Source organism: Myxocyprinus asiaticus, chromosome 3 (assembly GCF_019703515.2).
Source record: "Myxocyprinus asiaticus isolate MX2 ecotype Aquarium Trade chromosome 3, UBuf_Myxa_2, whole genome shotgun sequence".
Lineage (NCBI taxonomy): Eukaryota > Metazoa > Chordata > Actinopteri > Cypriniformes > Catostomidae > Myxocyprinus > Myxocyprinus asiaticus.
Genome location: NC_059346.1, coordinates 12,753,183 through 12,778,554, shown reverse-complemented (window position 1 = coordinate 12,778,554; position 25,372 = coordinate 12,753,183). Strand labels below are relative to the sequence as shown.

General features: G+C 36.4%; 2 protein-coding genes across 2 annotated transcripts in view; both read left to right on the top strand.

The window, feature by feature from the left end:
- LOC127418614 (palmitoyltransferase ZDHHC8B-like) overlaps nt 1–18,424 on the top strand; it is a 106,234-nt gene extending 87,810 nt beyond the window's left edge. Inside the window, exons 2-11 of the mRNA XM_051659256.1 lie at nt 1,387–1,508; nt 2,163–2,320; nt 2,432–2,604; nt 2,978–3,080; nt 3,370–3,461; nt 5,152–5,284; nt 5,522–5,633; nt 5,894–6,003; nt 12,029–13,089; nt 15,471–18,424. Coding sequence (XP_051515216.1) covers nt 1,387–1,508; nt 2,163–2,320; nt 2,432–2,604; nt 2,978–3,080; nt 3,370–3,461; nt 5,152–5,284; nt 5,522–5,633; nt 5,894–6,003; nt 12,029–13,089; nt 15,471–15,630 — 2,224 coding nt within the window. The 3' untranslated portion in view covers nt 15,631–18,424. The remainder of the gene's footprint in view (nt 1–1,386; nt 1,509–2,162; nt 2,321–2,431; nt 2,605–2,977; nt 3,081–3,369; nt 3,462–5,151; nt 5,285–5,521; nt 5,634–5,893; nt 6,004–12,028; nt 13,090–15,470) is intronic.
- Nucleotides 18,425–21,296: 2,872 nt separating this feature from the next.
- The window catches only part of LOC127424087 (uncharacterized), a 32,546-nt gene continuing 28,470 nt past the window's right edge, over nt 21,297–25,372 (top strand). The window contains exon 1 of the mRNA XM_051668862.1: nt 21,297–21,424. Within this exon, the coding sequence (XP_051524822.1) occupies nt 21,344–21,424 (81 nt within the window). The 5' untranslated portion in view covers nt 21,297–21,343. The remainder of the gene's footprint in view (nt 21,425–25,372) is intronic.

Sequence of the window (25,372 nt, the reverse complement as noted above, 5' to 3'; positions counted from 1 at the left end):
TGCTCAAGTATACGCTTTGATCTGCCTGTTAACCCAGCTTAAATAAGACCTGAGCATGGCCCAGCAAGAGCGCTATTATTATGAAAGGACTTAAGGTAGGGGAACAAGGAGTGGCTTACAACATGTCGTCTTGCTGCTAAATGTTCTGTTAACATCTATGGAATCTAGTGGTTCTCAATTGGTGGATCGCACCCCAAAAATGGATCGCCGGTCTGTTCTGATCACAGACAGCAGGGGAAAAAAGCATTATGCAAATAATAAAACACAGCAAGCAATATACTCGCATATAATTATGACTGCAAAATAAATGAAAGGGAAGAGAAAACCCTTCCCATATCTTTTGTTGTTGACAACAAAAACAGTTCGATGTCAAGGTCCAATTAAACTCTACCTTATTTTGGCACAAATTCATCTGTCACTTTCTAGAAGCAAGCCAAAATAGGCTGTTGTCGGCATGGACATCTTGCATGACATGCCCTCATCATTAAAATCTATGTAAAAAACAACCCAGACTACATTTTATACGGGTTACGTTTGTGTGACGAAGAGGAGTGCGTGGCCGGGCCATGAGGGTGCACGCCTGGCACTGAGTTGCCCAATCAGTGGGAGAGAGATTAGAGGAGGAGCCGGGGATGCCAGAGAGAGAAACACACACGGAGCTGTGTGTGTTCGTGGTCGACATCTGTTATTATGTTCCAGTTTGATGTTATGTTAAAATTAAAGTCTTGTTGAGTGTTGATCCGGTTCCCACCACCTCCTTTCCCGAACCCCATTACACTGGTGCCAAAACCCAGGAATGGAGGAAGACGCGCCGTCAGAGAGCCTCGCTGCTGACGGAGGATCGCAACGCAGAGGGGGTATAATACGGTGGTACTGGAGCGGTTCGCCCGAAGGCGGATTCCGCTGCCGTCCGCCAGGAGATCCCGTCCGCCGGAGGGCAGAGGAGCTCGCTGCCGTCCACCGGTAAGGGGAGAAGCCGCTGCCGGTCGCTTGAAGGTGGAGGAGCCGCTACCGTCCACCTTGGTCCTGGTTTGGAGAAATCACCATTTTCCCACTTTAGCTGTCCGTGTGTACTGGGTACCATTTGCTTTCCTACTAATGCGGTTTACCCAGAAGACATTCCCCTACTGTGCTTTTTGAGTTTAAGAAATTAGTTTGAGTACATATAATTGCACATATTTGTTTTTACTTTATTTGATATTCTGTTGATGTTCAGTGTAAAGTTGAACATCGGCAAGATGCAGCAATTTATTGAAGAGGAATGAACAATCACAGGCTGTGCTTTGATCATTCAAAGAAAATTCTTCTTCAAACTGTCAACTTTAGCATTCTAGTTGATAATCCTTATTCTTTCTCTCTCTCTCTCTTTGTGTTGTACCCTTGCAGGTGTCCGTGGTTAACCAAGGCCATCTCCCCTGTTGTGCCTTTATACAATGGCATCGTCTTTCTCTTTGTGTTGGCAAACTTCAGCATGGCCACCTTCATGGATCCAGGAGTATTTCCCAGAGGTACGGTGCCTACAGATGAAAGTATCTTTGCATGTTGTGTTGTTATAAATGAAGGCAAACTACACTCACTGAGCACTTTATTGTGAACACTAGAGTCCTAATAAAGTGCCCAACGTGGTCTTCTGCTGTTGTAGCCCATCCGCCTCAAGGTTCGACGTGTTGTGCATTCTGAGATGCTATTCTGCTCACTACAATTGCACAGAGTGGTTATCTGTCTGGCCATTCTCCACTGACCTCTCTCATCAACAAGGTGTTTCCATCTGCAGAACTGCCGCTCACTGGATGTTTTTTGTTTTTGGCACTATTCTGAGTAAACTCTAGAGACTGTTTTGCGTGAAAATCCCAGGAGAACAGCAGTTACAGAAATACTCATACCAGCCTGTCTGGCACCAAAAATAATGCCATGGTCGAAATCACTGAGATCAAATTTTTTTCCCATTTTGATGGTTGATGTGAGCATCAACTGAAGCTCCTGACCCGTATCTGAATGATTTTATGCATTGCACTGCTGCCACATGATTGGCTCATTAGATAATCGCATGAATAAGTAGGTGTACAGGTGTTCCTAATAAAGTGCTCAGTGATTGTATATTTCTAAGCAAGTCACTCGCTAGTTGATATCCAAAATTCTGTCCATCTTTCCTCCAACCCCAGCGGACGAGGACGAGGATAAAGATGATGATTTCCGAGCTCCGCTCTATAAAAATGTGGAGATAAAGGGAATTCAGGTGCGGATGAAGTGGTGCGCCACATGCCACTTCTACAGACCTCCACGCTGCTCTCACTGCAGTGTCTGTGACAACTGCGTAGAGGTGAGACACACTAACACACACATACCATACCAGCGTTCCTCTAATAATATAAAATTACAATTATTACAAAAATGGCAAGCACTCACACATATACTTTCCTTCTCATTGCAGGAGTTTGACCATCACTGCCCATGGGTGAACAACTGCATTGGCCGGAGGAACTATCGCTATTTCTTCTTGTTTCTACTGTCTTTAAGTGCTCACATGCTGGGCGTATTTTCCTTTGGCCTGCTGTTCGTGTTGCACCACCTTGAGAGGCTGAGTGCACTCCACACAACTGTGACGTATCCTTCCAAAAGAGAAGTTAATTCAAAAAGAGACCTTGCGGCAAAGAAAGAACAACTAAATAACAAATAGCAGGAACAATAGAACAAATAGTACCCTGCCAGGAACAACCTGAGGCACCTTCCTCCCATCGCTGTATTTTTGCTCCATTGCGCTGTGTAGCCCCGCCCACAGTGAGATTTCATTGGTCCAAAATCATGTTTCTGTATATTGAACATCAAAAATGTTCTGATTGGCTGTGACTTTGTCGCTTCAAGCAACATTTTGCTTTCAGTGAGAATGCTGAAAACTTGTCGTGACACACCAAGTTAGAACAAGATGTTAATGTTCTGTAAAAGAGACTGTGGGTTCCTTGACTCTTCCTTCCTCCAGCCTGGTGGTTATGTGTGTGGCTGGGCTGTTCTTCATCCCAGTTATGGGCCTCACTGGATTCCACATGGTTCTAGTTGCCCGAGGACGCACCACAAATGAACAGGTAAAGCACATATGTACATATTTACACTGTGCAATATGTAAATCTGGTCCTCTGCATACAACATGGACACAAATAGAGGCGGAATCGTGGGCAAATGTTTTCACACTTTTCACACCCCTCAGAATCACCTTTATATCTTTCCAACTGGATTGCCTTCTGTTGTTTGAGCATAACATTTGTTACAAAGCCTGTTATTATTATTACACATTACAATCCTGTGAGTCAAGGACAGTTGTTTTCCACTCTCCTCAGTATGCTGAAAGAATTAATCCTATCTCTCTGTTCTCAGGTGACAGGAAAGTTTCGAGGAGGAGTGAATCCGTTTACTCGGGGTTGTTGTGGCAACGTGAAATACATCTTGTGTAGTCCGCTCGCTTCTAGGTAAAGGAGATTCTGGCACATACTGGCTACTACACACACACACCTACCAGAAATGTGAGAAAGTCGGTAGTGATACTGGGCACTTTGGCTCATTTTCATAGCCCCTGACAGGCAATTGACAGCTGTCTTACTCTATGAGTCATATTGGAGCAGACAGTTGGGCGTTTTATTTCACTTTAAATTAATTTACATTAGGTTGTGTTGTTTTTTGTTCGCAAAACAGATGGGATGCAAGGAACATTAATGGAAGAGCTATAGAACAGTGAATTCATTGAATGTTCATCGCATTAAGAACATCATAAGGGCTAACAGAGTGAGGAAAATGACACTATGGTTTTTAAAAAGGATTTTACTGTCATAATTTTTTACAGTATATAATCTATATATTCAGTCATATGTAGCAATCATATTTGATTAAGAGAAAGATACTCTATGTCTGAAGCCATTAAAAAGTACTGCAATAAATATTAACGGCAGACAAATTAGTGCCGCAAAAACAAACAGCGGAGAGACAGAGAGGATAAAAGAAGTTGGACTATCCAGAGGATAGTCTAGAGGGGTTTTGAGAAGAATAGGAGTCCATAGGAAAGTAGATTGTGTCCTGTTTTTCTCGCCTGTATTATAAAACTCAAGCAGGAAGAGCATACAGCAGTGAAGATTAGAATCAACTCATGAAACAATGGGGAGAGAAAGTGACTACCATATAAACACAGATCGGAGCCAAGGTTAATGATTTATGACTCATAAAGGCATCTTCAAAAAAGAAACAGAGGACAATCTTTTTAAGGTCAGGCACAAAACAAATGAAATCATGTCATCCCAGATATTTATGACTTTATTTCTTCTGCAGAACACAAGCGAAGATTTTTAGAAAAATATTTCAGCTCTGTAGGTCCATACACTGCAAGTGACTAGTGGCCAGAGCTTTAAAGGTCCAAAAAACATAAAAAGGCAGCATAAAAATAATCCATACGACTGTAGTGGTTAAATCCATGTCTTCAGAAGCGATATGATATGTGTGGGTGAGAAACAAATCAATATTTAAGTCCTTTTTTACTATAAATCTACACTTTCACTTTAACTTCCACATTCTTCTTCTTTTGTTTTTGGCGATTCACATTTGTCGTGTATATCACCACCTACTGGGCAAGGAGGAGAATTTATAGTAAAAAAGGACTTGAATATTAAACTCTTTCTAACCCACACCTATCATATCACTTCTGGAGATATGGATATAACTACTGCAGTCTTATGGATTACTTTTATGCTGCCTTTATGTGCTTTTTGGACCTTCAAAGTTCTGGCCACCATTCATTTGCACTGTATGTACCGACAGAGCTGAGATATTCTTCTAAAAATCTTGATTTGTGTTCAGCAGAAGAAAGGCATGAGGGTAAATAAATGATGAAAGAATTTTCATTTTTGGGTGAACTACTGTATCCCTTTAAGTATTGTATAACCCACCTGCATGGGTCTGATTGTGGCATTGATTTGGTCTTACAAGGTGTTTTAAAATGAATGTTTTTGCTAGGAGGGGTGTTGTATACCCAGTATACACAGCTTTTATGCTTTATATAAAACAAACAACTGAGTTGTAAGGTTTTAGAAGGAAGATATCAATGAAAAGCTTGGTGTTTCAACATACATCATGTCAGCTGCTGTTGTTTGACAGTGAATCTCTGTTGTGCAGGTACATCTCTGATCCCAGGAAAAAAACTCCCATCACTATCAAACCACCATTCCTCCGTCCTGACCTCTCTACCCGCCACATTAATGTAAAAGTCACTGACAATGGTATCCATAGTAACATCCTACGAACCAAAGTGAGTCCGCAAAAGCTTTTAATTCTCTGTCTGCCTACATCCTGGAATTTCAATGATTTTTAATCATTTCAGTTATTGTACTAGGGGGTGCAATAATTGCAGTTCATAATTGCATCCATACAGGCTCATAACTTAGATTTTAATTGCCGACTGTTTTAAAGGAACCATTTTAAGAATGAAATGAATTTGTAAATGGAATCATGTTTTTTTTTTTTTTTTTTTTTTTGTTTGCCTCAGTCTAAGACAAGCCTGGATGGTGTGGATGATAAAGTTATGGAATCACAGCCGCCTCTGCCACCCAAAGCAGAACGCTACAACCAACTCAAGAGTCAGCTTACCTCGAGCGAAGGCAAGTAGCTCTAAAGAACAACAGTCAGTCATGGTCAAACGTTTAACATTTACTGCAGGTTATTTAGAAGATTTTTTTTGTGAGCACCACATTTAAAAACAGTAATTACAACTTCTGTGCTCTAATATAATAAATATATTTGACTTGCCACCTTTAGCTGGCTGTTTAATTTTTCTAAACTGCACTTCTGCTGCCATCTGGTGGTGCATCTTATTACAGCACTGTTGAGTCATTTAATTAATTTGTGTCTCACTTTCTAGAGAGTTCCCTGTCCAGCAAACCCACCAATCCGTCCACCCCAGCCATGTACAAATACCGACCTTCCTTCGGCACCATGCCAAAAGTGCACTATCATGCAACAGGAGAGAAGGTGGGAGCAACAATCTGACTCAAGCAGCTGATAAACTAAATAATGAGTTCAGTAAATGCAGGTGTAAGGGGGTTCGAGGGAAAGGAGGAGGCGAGAACCGGCTTGACAACTTAAATAATAATTTAATGAACAACTTAAACAAAAACACACAACCATAAACACACACAGTACAGCTGCCTGTAATTCTCTCTCTCTCGAACTGTCGTCCCTGGCCGCCTTTATCCCTCGCGCGCCCCATCAGGCTGATTGGGGACCGGGCGTGCGTCATTCCAGCCCGGCCCCGCCCTCCTTGGCTCTACAGCAGTTTAAAAGGATTATTTATAATATGCTCAAGAAGTCTTAACATGTTGTGTGTGCTGCATTTCATTGGATTGTAAATATACAATCAGTTACATGACCATATGTACCTTTTTTTTAATGCATGTTCCTGGTCGCATATACCCTGCCTCCGAAATCACGTACTGCCACAATATGTACTGTATTTGATGAAGGATGCACTTCTCAGTCGGTAAAACAGTACGTTCTTTAGGTATGCATGTGAGTAGTATGAATAGATTCCGGACGTACTTCATTCGGGGACGTGGGTATTGACCCGTGCAATTCTGGCAACTTTGTGAGAAGCATTTTTATATTTTCTTTAGAACTATTTGCTACAACGCATTTTTAAAAGATGTGTTCGCATGACACAGCACATTGAAACATTTCAATGCAGCACTTTTCTTTCTGTCTCCTTAATATGAATCGCTTATGTTGTATTGTTCCTCTTTTGTAAGCTGCTTTGGATAAAAGCGTCTGCCACATTAAGAAATGTAAATGTAATGTAAATGTAAAACTATAAATACTTTGGAAGAACTAAGATACATTTCCATAGTTATTATGGATCAAGCTATCAGTTTTCCTTCTGTCTAAAATCTAATGCTCTTTGACTGTAGGAAAATGTAACTAGCTTTGTTTGCCTTCAGAGAGTCCAAGAGATATCTGCACTTAATCAGTTGGTAGTCCCAACTCAGTCACACTGTGAGAATATTTCGATTTAGCTGTATATATATATTAGGTTTCTACTGGTTTATACCTACAAAATTCTATACATTTGGCATGCCTGAGAAACGCATTCATGTACTACAAATCTTTTGATATTCGTGATATCCCCTACACACAGCGCACATATTTGAACCGCACAAAATTGGAAGGGGTATGGCAGGCTCTTTTATCATTTAATATTCAGATTTGACTACCATTATTATGTTTTGACTAGTCAAAACTCCAATTTCAGATATCTGTTGTGCATTTTTGACTAGTAGTTATTCACATTTAAGATATCTGCAATGCATTTTTGACTAGTCATAATTTACATTTAAGATATCTGCAATGCAACCTTGACCAGTCATTTGTTTCCATAGGATTGCATTGAAAACTATTTTCAGATATCTACAATAGTTTTCCCTAGTAGAAATTGTAATTACAGATATCTACAATTGATGTATTACTAGTACAAACTATAATTTAAGATATCTCTATTTAAGTTGTTACAAGTAATAAAATCAATTGCAGATATCTGTAATTGAATTATGACTAGTCAGAAATTAAAGATATCTTTAATATGGTTTTGACTTGTCATAATTCAGTTACAAATATCTACAATTCTGCATCATTAAAGATATCCTAATTACATGTTTTTGATATCTGAAACTAAGGTATGACTAGGCAAAGTATAGTTGTAGATACCTTGAATTAGATTTATGACTAGTCAATATTTAATAGGAGATATCTTTAATTTGAATATTTACTAGTCAATTTTCATTTAAAGATATCTAGAATGTATTTATGGATATCTCAAATTGATTACAGACCAGGAAGATCTTTATTTGGAGATATCTGCAGTTATTATTAATCCGATTGAGAAGAATTTTAAAAGAGATATCTTAAATCAACATTCTTACTAGTGAAAATTCCTTTACAGATATCTAAAATGCTTATGCAAATTGCCTCTCTTCTATGCCCCACTTAAAAACAAAACAAAAAATAAAATAAAATAAAAAAATCCTTTTTTATATCTGAAATATAATTACGATAGTTAGACAAAAGCTTTAAAAGCCAAAACGGCTTGTAGTAGAAGGGGCCATCTGACCGGCATGAAAAGCGACCAATCACAGCTCGTTTAGTTTTTTTTACGTGACGTGTGGGGCGGATAATAAACAAAGGTCTGTGTTTTTATCGCAAACCATTTTGGCTTTTAAAGCTTTTGTCTAACTATCCGTAATTTTATTTTAGATATCTACAATTTCACTTTCACAAGTCACAATTATAATTTGACCATTCAGAATGCTAATTTGAGATATCTGCAATTATAATTTGACTAGTAATATAGAACAATATATTTTGCCAAGTCGAAATTCCATTTAAGATATCTGCAGTGATAATCTACAGATTTCGTAACTTGTCACGTCACACATCCATAAAGATGATTAGAGATATATGTAATTCAGTTTTGACTAGTCAAAATTATATTTTCAGATATCTAAATTGCCCTTACCCCCAGTCGATCTGGTGTGTTGTGACGTGCAGTGACTCTTCATTTCGCACCGCCCCTCACTTCCTGTTGCTAAACCGTAGTACTAACGAAGCTGTTAAAGTAACTAGCTGCTAGCAGCAAGATTAAGTCGATGCTTGACAACTTAATAAACAATATCCTGATGCATTTATATATGTTAAAAGGTCTCCAGTTAACTATGTGTAGCAAAGTGATTGTTATATGTTGCAGCAGGGACCAATTTAAATATAAATGATTAATAAAGAAAGACAACCACAAATGGGTCTTTTGAATTTATTATTATGCAATATATAAAAATGTGAAATTGGGCAAATAAATTCATGATGTAGTGGTGTAATGCTTCAGAATCAAGGCACCCGTGTTTTTTAATCCGTTAAAATCTTTAAACACAGTTAAAAATTACAGTCAATTGAAAAGAGAGAAGCCTCATTCAACAATTTAAATAATCGATCATAACTGCTGTTAAGCGGCTGTGAATTTCCTAGTTACTATAACTTCTGTATTCTGAATTAATACATAGCCTATATTAATTAATGGTACTAACAATTAAATACATTTGTTTAATTAGTATATTAAACATGCTTGTGTATTACTTGCCAATACCATTATAGCCCTCTTGAAGCAGTGTGTAACAGCAACACTAAGAAAAGTACTGCTGTGTTGGAGTGATGAGACATGGATCAATAAAGTTTGTTTCTAATAATTACATGCACACCGTAGACATGCAATGTGTAATTGACCTTTGAGCTAATGTAGGGGTCCCTTCTGATTTTATTTGAGTTTATTTGGGAATGATGGCTGATACAAATCATTTTTACAAGGGCTCCATCATCATTGTTCCTTATTGGATTTTTATTTATTTTTTAATTGCGTAATTCTGTTTAAATAAACCAAACATGAAAGACTAACATGAAAAGATCAATTCTTTATCAGACGAAATGGCGGACGGCAAAAATTTCCAAGGTAGGATTGTTTTTTCTTTTTGTTTTTTTTTTAAGGCGGGGCATAGAAGAGAGGCAATTTGCATGAGCATTTTAGATATCTGTAAAGGAATTTTTACTAGTAAGAATGTTGATTTAAGATATCTCTTTTAAAATTCTTCCCAGTCAGATTAATAATTGCAGATATCTCCAAATAAAGATCTTCCTGGTCTGTAATCAATTTGAGATATCCATGAATACATTCTAGATATCTTTAAATGAAAATTTACTAGTAAATATTCAAATTAAAGATATCTCCTATTAAATATTGACTAGTCATAAATCCAGTTCAAGGTATCTACAACTATATTTTACCTAGTCATATCTTAGTTTCAGATATCAAAATATTTAATTAGGATATCTTTAATGATGCAGAATTGTAGATATTTGTAATTGAATTATGACAAGTCAAAACCATATTAAAGATATCTTTAATTTCTGACTAGTCATAATTCAATTACAGATATCTACAATTGATTTTATTACTTGTAACAACTTAGAGATATCTTAATTCATAATTTGTACTAGTAATAAATCAATTGTAGATATCTGTAGTTACAATTTCTGCTCTGGAAAAACTATATTGTCGATATCTGAAAATAGTTTTCAATGCAATCCTATGGAAACAAATGACTGGTCAAAGTTGCATTGCAGATATCTTCAATGTTAATTATGACTAGTCAGAAATGCATTGTAGATATTTTAAATGTGAATAACTACTAGTCAAAAATGCACAACAGATATCTGAAATTGGAGTTTTGACTAGCCAAAACATAATTACGGATAGTCAAATATGAATATTAAATAATAAAAGAGCCTGCCATAGTGTTTTGTGTTGTTGCCAAATGTCAGTGTGGATACACAGAGCTCTACAACTCGCATATCAGACAAAAAATTTTGTTAGGTTACAAAAATGCCTGTCATTAGCCACTGGCCAGTAATTGAGTTGTGTAGTGGCGAAGAATTTCAACACCAAAATACTTTCATTATGTGTTGTGTCGCATGAATGCGTACTCTGAAGGAAATTTACCTCATGGATTGGATGCATGGAATTCACCATCGCTTTGGTTTGAGGCGTGATATGACAGTTACATTTACACTGCATTTAATGAGGTCATCTCTGATTTGTATTAATCTTTACCACAGACTTTTCAAGATTCTTCTCCTTTTTTACACATATGCCTCTAAAGACAAGTGTAATGTGACAGTGCTTCATCAAAGATGAGATCCAAGCAGTCAGTTTTCATTGAATAATGTCTTTTAACGTAAAAAGAAACATTAATTCTAATCAGACATAGCGCAGATGCGATAATCAAACTGTGCAACTCTTCTCTCGTTAGGGTTAGGGTTCATTTGCAACCAAAAACATGTCTGTCAAAAGTGCCGGATTTCTTAAAGAGAAAGTACCATTTTAGTGCTTGTCAAACGAATGTAAACTCAAAGCAAAATATTTGCAAATAGTAAATATTATTGCAAACAGTGACAACTCATCATTAATAATATGCAGTTTTATTACATCATGTTAATTGATGTGTACAGTGCAGAATCTATAAATTTTTTAAAAGCTAAAATGTGTTTATAGTAATGATGAGATAAATTGTATATATACATATAATTATATATATATATATATATATATATATATATATATATATATATATATATATATATATATATACATACATATATATATATATATATATATATATATATATATATTATACTGTATAAATTATACATTTTCACTATACTGTGTGTGTGTGTGTGTGTATGTATATATATGTGTATATATATATATATATATATATATATATATATATATATATATATATATATATATATATATTAGTATGTTCCATTCATGCCATGTCGGAATTACTTTAATTGCAAATTTTTGACTTGTAAATATTGTTCACATCACTCGTAATGCGTAATACATAAAGTTGGGAACTCAGAATTATATGAAAGCTCCTAGTTTTTACTTCTGTGAAGTCCTTGAAAATGAAAAATTGGTGCTGGATAAAGTACTTGGAAGTCCTTGACTTGATTTTCATTCAGTGATGCCTGTATGAACCCTGTTTATATATTAATTAACTTTTTACAGATTACAGATTGTTCTTAATATCAGTAAGTTTACATCTGCTTCCCAACTCAGAATGAATGTTTACTGTTGAATATGTATTTCATATAACCAGAATATGCAATATTGGTAACTGCACTTTTGGGGGTAAAACAATAATAATTTCACTATTATTAAATTTAAACTAAGAATTTGTTGTGCACTCAAAACTCAAAATATCCATGCCATAAGACTGCAAGAAATTTTTGACTTTTTTTCGGTTGTCACGACCAAACCGGGCATGTTGCTCTGGTGTAAAATGGGTTGTAAACAGGTTTTCACTTTGACTTAGTTTCTTCTGTTATTTAAAAACAAATCATTTATCAGGTAAATTTTTGCTGCCATTTTTCTAAAAATGTTTTGCCCTCTCCTCAGATTGTAATGTCTGAGAATGCTAAGCCCTCAGCAGTTTTAGAAGAGAGAGGTCATGATTACCGCTCGGAACCAAATCTGGATCTGCCGGACTACCGCAGCACTCCACTCCATCGAACATACCAGTCCTCCCCGTTCCAGCTGGACTCTTTCAGCACAACATCTCGCTCGTTCAGTCTTAAACAGGGAGTAAACAGGGCTGACCGTGTACCTCTAGGGGGCAGCAAACCTGACACAGTCACTTCCACCCCTCACAAAGGGGTCTTTTCCCCTGGAACACTATCCGGCCGCAATGGCAGTCTCTCCTATGACAGCTTGCTGACCACCAGTATAACGCCCTCTGTGGGCGAGTGTGCTGCTCACCCGGGAGTGCCCTCCATGGGGTTCCATTCACCCTATCTGCCCACTAAAATGTGCCATGTGCGAGGGCCTGAGCTTCAACGGCATGCCGGCCCACCTTCCTACAGCCCTGTTCATGTAGGAGCAATGTACGGGCGGCAGTCACCACTTTTGAGAGACCATGAGCGAGACCCCTCCCCCGTCCGCTATGACAACCTCTCCAAAACCATTATGGCATCCATTCAGGAGAGGAAAGAGCTTGAGGAGAGAGAGAAGCTCATGCACCGGCATACACCAGTGGCCTACGGCAACGATTCGGGTGTGTTTGAAACCTGCAGTGGAGCTGCCTATGGACTCCCACCTGGGGCGTGCTACCCTGATGGCCCCAGAGGGCCTGGTTCCAGAGAGCCCACTCCACCTGTGTGTGGCTCTCGAGATAACTTGATGGGGGTTGGAGTGGTGGGATATGGTCCCCGAACTCCTGTTCTTCGTTCCTCAGCCTCCTCGCTCACAAGAGTGCAGAAATCTTCCACTACATCTCTCCACACTGATGGAAGCAATGGGGGAAACATGCAGGGCAGAACAGCGGAACACCAATATCGCTCCCCCATGCACCATGCCCATCACTCCCCGACAGTTGTACCCCGTTCCCCCTCATGCACGCATCAGAAGGTCACCTTCATAAGTGCCCTGGAGAGGGCAGACTCGCCACGTCTGGGTACAAGGTATGACGTATAGCATCCACTTTTAGCCAGTCAGCACAGAGGCTGAATAAAGGTGCATGGTGTATAGACTAAATAAGATAGATGAGTTATGTATTCTCTGATCCAATAGGGTCAAGAGACTTTTGAAAAGAGATTTCACTCGTGTGCAATGTAAAGACAGTTACAATTTTTTAGTACTTCTTTTTTGTGCTTCAATAAATTAAAGGTTTCTTTATTATTAGTTAGATTGTTATATAACTTTAAATGCATGAATTAAGCTTATGTTTCTTGTGTTATTTTTGCCTTTATTCAGAGAAGAAAAAACCATGTGATCATGTATTTTTATTTTTACACAAATAAATTTGCTCTCATTTTCATTTTTCATTTTCACTTTGAATGCCTTTTCATCCAGATTCATGAGCTTTTTTATGACTTTGTTTGCATGGCATCTATTTCTAGGGTACATTTGATTGCATCATGATTATTCCGGGTTCAATACAAGTTAAAGAGGTCATGAAATGCTATTTTTTTATTTAAAAAATTATCTTCCCTGAGGTCCACTGATAATGTTATTAACATTTTTTTTTGCACCAGAACAGTCATAATGTATAATATACTATTATTTTCCACCCTGTCTCTGGTCCTTTGACTGAAATGCTCGGTTTTGGCATAAGCACCTCCTTAAACTTCTGCGTAAACGGCCACTGTTATGATTAGCTAACATTGTGCAGCCCCTCAAATACAACCATATTTGAAATTCAGTCATAAGAGAATGAACAAAGCTCCACAACATTATAAAACTAAATTTCAGGGTTTACACATAACGCACATCCAACATATTGCATCCGAATATATTAAACTGTTCATCTCAAGCACAGCTGTTAACACTCAGCACCATAAACTATCAAACAGACATGACATTTAAAATATTCATGAATGAAATGGTTTACTTACTGTTTTGTGACTGGGTCCAAGTGTTTTTAACTGCCCAATCCTTCAATAACAGTTCCTTTGCGCAGATGTGCGAAAGAATGCGTCCATGATGCTCAAAACAACGAGGCAGAGCAGCTGAATGAAAGAGAATGGCTTCTCCTCTTCAGAATTGTACCTTGACACTGCGTCTTTTAAAAGCGGCGAGATACATGATGGTGGTCAAAGACGTCTGTGTAGTGCATGTTTACGTATATACAAAAATAATTCAAAAATAGTCCAGATGGGTTCTCTTTGATATTCAGGAATAGTTAGCCACACTAGGGCTGTCTCTCCTGCTCTCTCGAACTGAGCGTTAATGGGCGTGGCCAAGGGTGCGATGACGCATATTGTGGAATGTATAAAAACAAATAAGCAATGTCTTGTGACGTCACAAACACAGATTTATAAACGAGATGTTTCAGTAGGGTGATAACTATAGATGCTTTTTTTAGACTGGGGAAGAGGTTTTGAGTTCTGAAATTTACATTATGTTTTTATAGAACAGTTACCTCATACTGTATGTCTAAGTGTCAAGGAAAATTAGATTCTCCATCACATGACCCCTTTAAGCTTAATTGACAGCATTTGTGGCATAATGTTGTTCACCACAAAAATGTTGGCTTGTCCCTCCTTTTCTTAAAAAAAAACAAAAAACAAAAGAGCAAAAATCTGGGTTACAGTGAGGCACTTACAATGGAAGTGAATGGGGCCAATCCATAAATGTTCAAATACTCATTTCAAAAGTACAGCCACAAGGCATTAAACAATATACGTGTTGCTTTTAGTTTGTTAAAGTCACTTATCTTTTCTTTGTAATGTCATACCCATTTTTACAACTTCGTTGCAATGACGACATAACGCTTCAAACTTTACAGCTCAAATAATACATGAGATTTAACAGAAGAATTAATATAAGCTTTTATAAAATTATAAGCTTCACATTTCTGCCTTTAAACCCTCCAAAAATTGGTGCCATTCCCTTCCATTGTAAGTGCCTCACTGTAACCTCAATTTTTGAATTTTTTTAAAGAAAAGAATGGGCACCAATTGTTTTTTTTTTTGTGGTAATCAACAATATGCCACAAACTCTGTGTCGACTGAGCTTAACTTGTATTGAACCCAGAACAGCTGGGTAGAGGGTTTTGTTAAGAATGACTAACATTAGGTATTATGGTTTGACCCACTCTACCTATATCATTATATTTTCTATAACATAATAATGTTAATAATATGTAGACTACATGTAACATAGCTGACCCTTTCTAACATTTTTCTGTTCTGTCTCTTTAAGTCTTTAAGCTAAGCTATTTTAACTCATTCAGTCCATATTAGAATGAAGGCAAAAATAGGATTTTGGAACTATTGGCCCAAGACCATGGCATGCACACCTCAAATATCTTTACTTCTTTTCTGATATTTTCTCTACATAGAGAGGACCTGGGTCAAGGTAAACTCAATGGGCAACTAAAGGGCCAAGCACGTGACTGCCATCTAGGGACATCTACTGGTACTCCACTGAGTCCCAGCAGACACACCAATGTCAAAAAGGTCACAGGCGTGGGTGGAACCACATATGAGATTTCCGTTTGATGGACTGGTAGAAGAGCCACTCCCTGTGAGGAAAAGCACTGCCATAGCAACACCACCTCCACTTGTGCTCAAGGAAAGAGTTTTTCTTTCCTTTTACTGTTCTTTAAAATGATACTTGAACTGACCAATCAGGAGGCACACAGTCTTTGGCAGGTCTGATAAGAGAACGTTTTGCATTGGCCGCTTCTAATCTGAAAGAGACGGTCCTGCAACTTTCCGTGTGGCCCCATGTAAAATAGAACAGGAGCCACTTCGACCAAGGAGCATTGTGTGTTTTTGTATGTGTCAGTCATCAGAGGACATCACACACACACTCCAGAAAATACTGGTTTTAAAGCCTAATATTGATATTTAAAAAATACACCATTAAGGGCTGAATATGTACAGTGTCCGGGCCAATTGTTTGTATATAAAAGGTCAAAGGTCACTTATTGAATGCAAAGGTGCTCAGTATGCTGATCTATTGGTCTCAGTAACCTTTCCACACACTTGACTGTGGTTGTACAGTATTTGTAGATGCCAGTAAACCCATTATAACTGTATTTCTATAATTTTACTGATCTAACAATCAGGGTTTTTCCTCATTTCATTTCAAATAATTTGCCAGTTAATCTATCTGACTCCAAACTAACCATAACAGCACTTCTGTACTTTAAAAACCTTCACAGAAGCTTTATTTTTTGAATATGGTGATCATTGAGATATTTGATCATGTAAAACTATAAGCTGCCATAGAAATAAACATATATGTGTATATGTAATATTAAAAAGAAACTGGGGGGAAAAAAGAAAATTCAGTATGTTGACTGGATACTGGCCATTATAACCAGTCTGTTAAAACTTTCTTTTAAACTTTGTTTTACTTTGGAAAAGTGTTTTATAGTGGAAAAGATATAGAAGTGAATACGATCAGTACCGGCCACATGTTAAAGCCATATGCCATGTTTTACAGTTAAATTCTTTGTCTTTCAACAAACACTTTAAAAATCTTTTATAACATAAAGGAAGTGCTGTGTTAAAGATGAATGATCCAGGTGTACTGAAATTAAGGTCCACAATCTCCAAGTTGCATTATTATTATTTTTTAAAACCCAACCTTCAATAGTTTGGTATATATTACGATATTTTTATCAAAAAAAAAAAAAAAAAAGAAAAAAAAATATTCTAATCAGAAGTGGGTTTGTAATTTTTTTTCTTTCATATTTTATAATTTATATGTATAAATGAATTAGTATTCATTGCCATTTTGAGTTTTTGAAAGTTTTTGAAAGTCTGGTTAAGATTTATGATCTTAGTAAAAGAATGATGTAAGAGAATGAAGCAATGTTGCTATACGTACAACAGTTTTGGAAAATTAGTTTAAAAAAAATTATACACGAAGTGAAAATGCCTTTTTGAAATTTGAAATGCTGGATCCATTTGATAGTTTTACACTTTTGTTTTTTAAGTTGTCATAATAGAATACATATTAAACGTGATTACTGGTCCTTTAAAAAAAAAAAAAAAGTAAAAGCTATTAATTGCTCATTGCTTCTTATATGTCCCTTTCACATCTTTCAGTTTTGGAATATCCAACATGCTCTTGTAATAATAACAGGCAAGGGAAGTTTAATTCAAGATATAATGGAACGGGGAGTTCAGAAAACCTCAGTTTCACCTTTCCTTTCACTTTTAACATCAGTTGCAAATAAAAGTATGATAAAGTCGTATGTTAAAAATATCTTTTTGCTTGCCATATTTACATGTTCTCCCTGCTTGATTCATGTTCAAGGGTTTCACATATTTTGAGACAAAATTCAATGTAATTGTAACAATATCAAATGCAGAATGAGGGAGTGTTTCCTCTTTTTCATACAGTATATTAGAATATTAAAAGGTTACCCCAAAAATCTTCAACCAACATAAAATGATTGTGAAGTCATTACTTAAACATTGAAACATTGAACTGTAGAGTGATTTTAAAATGTGTTTTTTTTCTCAATAAACAGAGCTTTGAATTTGAAAACATTCTGATTAGAATTTTAATAGTTACAGGCCTATATGAAGATACCAACTGCTCAATAAATGTAATTATTATTTTTCATTAAAATGAGCAGCACAGGTGAAATGGGCGTTTTTTTTTATTTGTTATTTTTTTATTTATTTTTTGACAAACAGCACACCGTGGCCTGTTTCATGATGTTAGGTGGTCATTAAAGCATAACAATTTCATAAGGAGCAATTTGTAGTGAAGTGTTATGTATTATTGAGAGCATATATGAAAGAGAACTGTGTGATCTTGCAGACTGATGAAGCACTGGGAGCAACCCAAAGTTCTCTGCTGCTCATCAAATGTCTTTTCAAGGAATTCAGTGATTTTCTCACAGATCTGCCTTGGATGTCTAACAGACTATAAAACTTACGCACTGACAGAGTACAAACATGATTTTGATCCATGTGAAAAGGGCCGTAATACTTTTTCCATTTTAACAGCTTGTACATACAATTCATTTGGGTATGAAAAGGCCTTCACAGTTTGGTGGGCTCCATTTCTGTGAATGTTTTACTTTGTTAGGCCATATAACACCATCACTCCTGATGGAGGAGTTCTGTGTTATTCACTGCCGCTGTCTGGCACAGCGTCATCATCTGTGTACAGTTTAAGAAAAAGAACAACTATGGGACTTTTTTGTGTTATGAAGTAATTTTGTTCAGATGAAATTAAGACATTATAGTTTCATATCAAGGTACAGTACATTGATTATTTTTGTTCATCAAAGGAAAAAATAAACAGAATAAATATAACTGGAACATTCGTTTTTGCCTTATCTTTATTCATTCCACTGTCCATCATAACCAGTTAGTGTGCTGGCGGGAGATAAAAAGATTTCAGTATGTTTAAAACTGTGTGCTTAAGAATGTTTTTTTTTGTTTTTTGTTTTTTTTTATGATAACTTTTCGATTTTAGCTTGTTAGATAAAGTGTGCAAAGTCTAAATCTGTCAAATGCCTTGAACAATAAAAAGCAGGACATGGACTAGGTAGACAGACAGACAGAAAAGACAAAACGAGACATTGGTTCCACACAATGAAAATGAGTTTAGTAATGTACCCAACCTCGAGCTGCCATTAGCTCCACTCTTCTTCACAATGGTAACCTCCAAAAAAATTAAACATGACAGAAACTCATCTAAATCGCAACATAACAGAACATTAAACACAAGTCTGGGAACAGGAAATCACCTGCCCGGCTTCAGCAAAACATTGATGCAACAAATATTATTGACAGTCCCAAAACAATTGGATTAAGTGAACATAGATAGACTGTACACAATGAAATTAAGTTGAAACCAAATGCTAAAGAATTGTGTTGCATTATCTAATTTTAAAGGGGTCACGAAATGCTCTTTTTTTTTATATATAGTTTTATTATCTTCCCTGAGGTCCACTTAGAATGTTAAGGTATTTTTTTTTTATTTATTTTTTTTTGCATTAAAACAGTCATAATATAGTAATATATGATAATTTTGCCCCCTGTCTCTGGCCCTCTGTCTGAAATGCTCGGTTTTGGCATACATGCCTCCTTAAAACATCAACGTAAATGCCAACTGTTCTGATTGGCTAATACCGTGCAGCCACTTGAATAGAGACATTTTTGAAACTCAGTCGGAAGAAAATGAACCAAAACATTATAAAACTAAATGGCAGGGTTTACACATTACGCACATCCAACACATTGCATCCGAATATATTAAACTGTTAATCTCACGCACACCCCATCTACACACCGTATGTGAGAGTCGTGTCAAAAGCGATAGAACCCATTATAATCAATGATGCTGTCTACCATGGAAGCGTCCGTTGCGGCGACAGTAAACAGATGTCCCGTTCCATTTTGTGCTGCACACGGTGGCACTACTTCTGACAACAACAAAAATAAACAGTTTCGAAAGTTAGTGTCGACCCGCCCGAGGTAGACAGCCTCAAGGTGTTGCATAGCATCAACGGACGCGACCGGTGTAAACAGGGTGTTTACCATAAACCATAAACTATCACATAGTAATGACGTATGAAATATTCATGAATTAAATTGTTTACTCATGGTTTTTGCGATCGCGTCCAAGTGTTTTTAACTGCCCTATCCTTCAAGAACAGTTCCTTTGCAAAGCTTGAATCGTATTACAACTGGTATGATATGAGCCAAACATACATCCACTCTAAAATACGCTGAAGACACACCCACATCCAGTTTCCAGTATCATTCCATCATGTTTTCATACACCGACAACTAAAAATAGCACAGATGGGCGAAAGAACGCGTCCATGATGCTCAACAGAGCAAGAGGCTGCAGCTGAATGACAGAGAGCTTCTCCAATTCAGAGTTGTAACTTGACACTGCATCTTTTAAAAGCGGCCGGAGATATATATCAAGCTGTCAAAGACATCTGTCTGTGCATGTTTATATAGAAAAACATTTAAATCCTGACAGGCACATGGTGTCCTGTGTAAGTCCACTTTGGATGAATTTCCCATAACAGCCCCATCTCTCTCCTCTTCACCTGTGTGACTGACTGAGAACCAGTGGGCGGGGCCAAGGGTGCAATGACGGAAAAATAGGCGTTGCATATGCAGATGTATTTAGTCCTTGTGACGTCACAATTCCACAAATTCCAATCGAGACGTTTTTGCAGTTTGGTTTAAATAAATGCTCTTTTTCTATTAAGGAGGACGTTTTCATTTCTGAAACTTACAGTATGTTTTTATAGTACAATGACCTCTTATATGTCAAAAGATCAAGGAAAATATTATTCCTCATGTCATGACCCCTTTAAATAAGTTAAATGAGCAAGCAGTAAAAATCAGTTGAGTGAACACCACCCGTAAGAAGTCTGAATCCATTTGAACATTTTATAGCAATGTGATCGTATCACTTTTTATTGAAGGTGTTGAATATCACTTTGACTCTACACAATATAATTATGTTTTCATCTCAAACATAAATGTATTAAGTTGATTTCAAGTGTGCTGGTTTAGTATTTTCAATAGAGCAGCTGCTTCCCCTTTTTCAGTGTAGATAGACAGACAGACTGACAATTATTAATTGCAAAATTACTGGTTATTGGTATTATGTTTGTATTATAAAGGTACATGTGCAAAAAAACAAAACAACAACAAAAACAAGCTATTGCCATCATACCATGTTCAAAAAACACAGTAATTCTAGTAATAGTAATGTTTGGTTAATGTCATTACACTTTACACACCATTGTAAACAAAAGTTATAAACAGAAACAGACCATAGTATAAATCCATCACAAGTACAAAGAACACAAGATACAATTTGTGGCATACTCAATTTTAAGTTCAACAAATATTTAAAGTGCCACTGGTTCTAAAGACTTCTGTCCTTAATATCAGAGAGACGAAGAAAGGCCCCACAAAACTAAAGTAGCCTAAATGAAAACATAATCTCTTGAATTTTAGGATATTATGAGGTACATTAAATGTAATTCCACCCCCAGCAGCGCTGTGCAATGATAGTAATTGTTCCCATTTCTCTCTCCTCGCTGATGTCTATTTGATCTCCGCCGTCGTGCACGCGCACCGCCAGACTTCTGCGGTTGCTGCGCGCGTGTCCACGCTCTATGTAGACGCGCGCCTCCGCGTTCCCTCAGGTGAATGGGGAGAGAGGACAAGTCCTGAGAGCGTCTCTGCCCGAGCTGAAGTGATTAAAATGGGGCTTCGCAGACTGACCAGGACGTGGGTGTACATGACAGTCTGCCTTCTGTGGGTGACTGGATGTTTCGCGCAAAAAGTGAGTACAAGTGTTGTGGCAGCAGCCCATTGTCCCTTGTGTTTGTTTGCGATTTGTTTCGGCTTGTCAAATGTTGCAAAATGTTATATAAGATATAGTAAACAATACAGATTATATAGTAATTAAAGCTACTTTAAACACATTTTTCCCATTGGTTTTACGTGTATTTATTTCGGAAGCGCGGGGAAGGTGTGTGTTTTGTGTGAAATGTGGAGCAGCTTGTTGTGTGGTCCCCGCACGGTTCTGGCAGAAAGTTCGGCTGTGCGGGGTCACTTCAGCCCGGGCCAGCGGTTCCGCGTCAGATGGTTCCGTTTGCTATGTGGTTCAAGTAGCTATGCACAAATATTATCCTACAATTATACATCTGCATTTTTTATTTGTGAATTCATACGTTTATTCACAAATGAAAAATACAATTAATAAATAATAAAATAAAATAAAAAAACTTGTAATTATAAAAAATTAATTACTTTTATATTTATAAAATATGCAATATCATACATTGCAATATTACAGTCGTGTATATTACAATTATACATCTGCAAAGTATATTTTTGAATTCATGCTTTTATTCACAAATGAAAAAATCGAAAAAAATTAAATAAAGGCAATTATTAAGTTTTTTTTAATTATACAATATAAATCTAATATTACATTGTAATATTATATATTTATTAATATTTATGTATCAATATATATTTATTATAAAATAATAAATTAAGTAATAACATTACTTTTAATTATCATATGCGATTACATTTAAATTAAATTAAAAATGAAATAAAATCTTTTTCGTACGTATTTGTAATTTTTTACATGTGGTTTCTCTGAGGCTGAGCACATTCATTACTGGATTATCCTGGATAATTCCTGGATAATTAATTAAGAAATATGCCCTATAAAGGAGCATATCTGTCTGGAATACCCCAAGTGATTTTGCATACATGTTGGTGACCCAAAGCCTCTAAAACCAACCATAAGCTATGCTAACTGAGCAAACTTTGTCATTTTGAGAATCTGATTGCCTCATTGTTTGCACATTCATTATCAGAAGACTATTGCAATTAAAATGAAATATGACAGAAGTCTACAAATAAGGTTTGCTTGTTGTCAGAGCTTGCAATCCATCCAGTACTGATTCAGATCCATTTATAAACAGTCCCGGTCTGCACTACAGAATATGACATTTATACTGTATTATCTCCAGTTTAGCTCCTTTGCATACTCTATGCAAGCAATCTACCTCAATAACCTGGAGTATCATTAAATGATTTGCAATTTTTGAATGCGTGCACAAGTCAATATTACAGGTCAGAATCATTGTCATCACCTCATTATGGAGGCTGTAAACTGTTTACGTAGTTCCTCGCATGCTTGGAAACAGAGAGTTTGGGAAATATGTTGTTGAGGGGAGGCTTACTTGAGGTGATTACCAGATTCCTGTGGAAAACATGCTCCACTTATGCAATTAAACACATTGCTCGGTGGATATTTCCACATGCCTTCTTTCACAAGTACGTATTACTTTCTCAAGGCATGGCTATCATGTATTGATCGATATACAGTGCAGGGTTAAAACCATACTAAGATATGGGCAGAGACTGTAGAACATTATCATGTTACCTCAAATACATTTGTAGTACAATGCACTAACTGGTCTTTTTATTTTTGGGCTGGAAAGTTCAGGACATCTGTGGTCACTACGACGGCCGTGCCACATGAGGACAAGGGCTATTTCTCTGAGGTGACAAGCTGTCAGATTCAGTCACGACTCTCTCTGTGAATGAGGCAGCTTTCAGAATTCTGAGAATTGTGAGCCACTAACAAAGGCTTTATTGCTTTGTTGATGTGCGAAGCTTACTGAGTTACTGAGTGTGTGCAGAGGTGCTCAACGTCTCAGCAATTATCTGGCCCCTCTAAATGCTCTCTTTGTCCTCTTTTGTATTAACTTGATTTTCGGAGCTGCACTAATCAAGTTTGGAATTTGCTGCGTGCCCCTCCCAACCAGAGGAACTTTTTAATAAACTTCATATCGTGTCATATATGATAGGTTGAGATACTTGTCATGGGTTTGCTCTCAGCCGCAGTAAAGGGCTGCCTAGTTATCAATATTTTGGAGAATTAATTGCTCTTATTTGTGATTTGGAAAACACTGCGTGGGTCTGAAATTCCTCCATGTATGCATGTATTTGTGTACTGTATATGCAAAGAACTTGCAACTCCGTGAATGATTCTTAATTATTTAACCTCAGCTCACAAATAATGCTGCATCTCATCCACACAATTCTGAGATTTTCACTTAGTTTAAATGGGAATTGACCAATGTGTATTTCCTGGCCAACAAAGCACATTTTGTGTGAATTTGGAAATATGACTTTCACAGTAACCAATTTTAAATGATTTGTTGAGACCAACCCTCAGAAATGCTGCAGAAATTGTCAAATGAGTTATCTGGTCTGAGTGTGAATGATTATGAAAATGAAATATTATTGTTAGGATCACTCTTGAAAACTGTCATTGTTTATTATTGTCTATTATTAATAATTGTTTAACTATTATTTAAAGGGTCACCCTGATGTAAAACTGACTGAGAATCAAAATTCTTTACTGATTTGATGCAACCGAAACGCCAAATAACATTTGGATGAAAAATGAGAATTAAAGGAATATTCTGGGATTAATACAAGTTAAGCACAATTGACAGCATTTGTTGCATAATGTTGATTACCACAAAAATAGTTTTGACTCATCCCTCTTTTTCTTATAAAAAAGCAAAAATCAAGGTAACAGTGAGGCACTTACAAGTGAATCAGGCCAATTTTTGGAGAGTTTAAAGGCAGAAATATGAAGCTTATCAATTTATAAAACCACTTGCATTTAATTCTTCTGTTAAAACTTGTGTATTATTTGAACTGTTTCGTTGTTTAAACTGTTGTTTTTATGGTCGTTTTAGGGTTTATGGGGTGACGTCATCATGGCAACCAAGTTGTAAAATTGAATATAGGCTAACTTTATAGAGAAATTGTTATAAAGCAATTTTATCACGCTAATATCATACTAACACGCATATTGTTTACATCTTGTGGCTATACTTTTGAAACTCTGAGTATTTTTACGGATTGGCCCCATTCACTTCCATTGTAAGTGCCTCACTGTAACTCAGAATTTTGCTTTTTTTATTTTTTTTTTAAAGAAAAGCTGGGGGAAAGTTGAATTATTATTTTTATTTTTATTTTTTATTTATTTATTATTATTATTATTATTTTTGTGGCAATAAACATTAAGCTACAAATGCTGTCGATTTAGCTTATTGATATTGGAACATTCCTTTAATCGATTATGTTTTCAAAAATATTTCTCGGAAGAGTCTTACCATTTAATTTACAATTTTAAAATGTTATTTTCTTTTAGTTCAGCTTGCCTTTTTGTAGTATTCAGGACACATTTGAGTTATTAATGAAAAGCCTAAATACTAATAGTTATCTCAAATAGTAAAAAGTAGTTTACGCAACTTAAGCTTAAGTTTTTACTATTCTTACTAGTTTTAATTAAGTGACTGTTACTCTCTAAATCCTAAAGTTGTCATTAATAAAACATTTAAGTGCTTCTAACTGAACAGTATATGAAATGTCATTTTGAAATCATAACTCAAATATACATTGTACGCTCTTTAAACTTTGGCTTCAAGTACTACTAACTAAAAATTATCAAGTACAAAATTGCGGCTGTGTGGAATACTCATAAGCCCTTGCGCTTCAATAATGATGTATGTTTGGTCAAAACAAGGGAACTTATGTAGAAAAGTAATGATTGTTATTTAAAAAGTATATAGTTTTAATTCTTATGACTGTTGTTGTTGTATTGTTGTAGCTGGTTAATAGTTGTGATTTGTGTGAAGTCACCATAAGGGTGAGTAGTGTTTCCTCTGGTGAACTTGAAGCCTGTTCA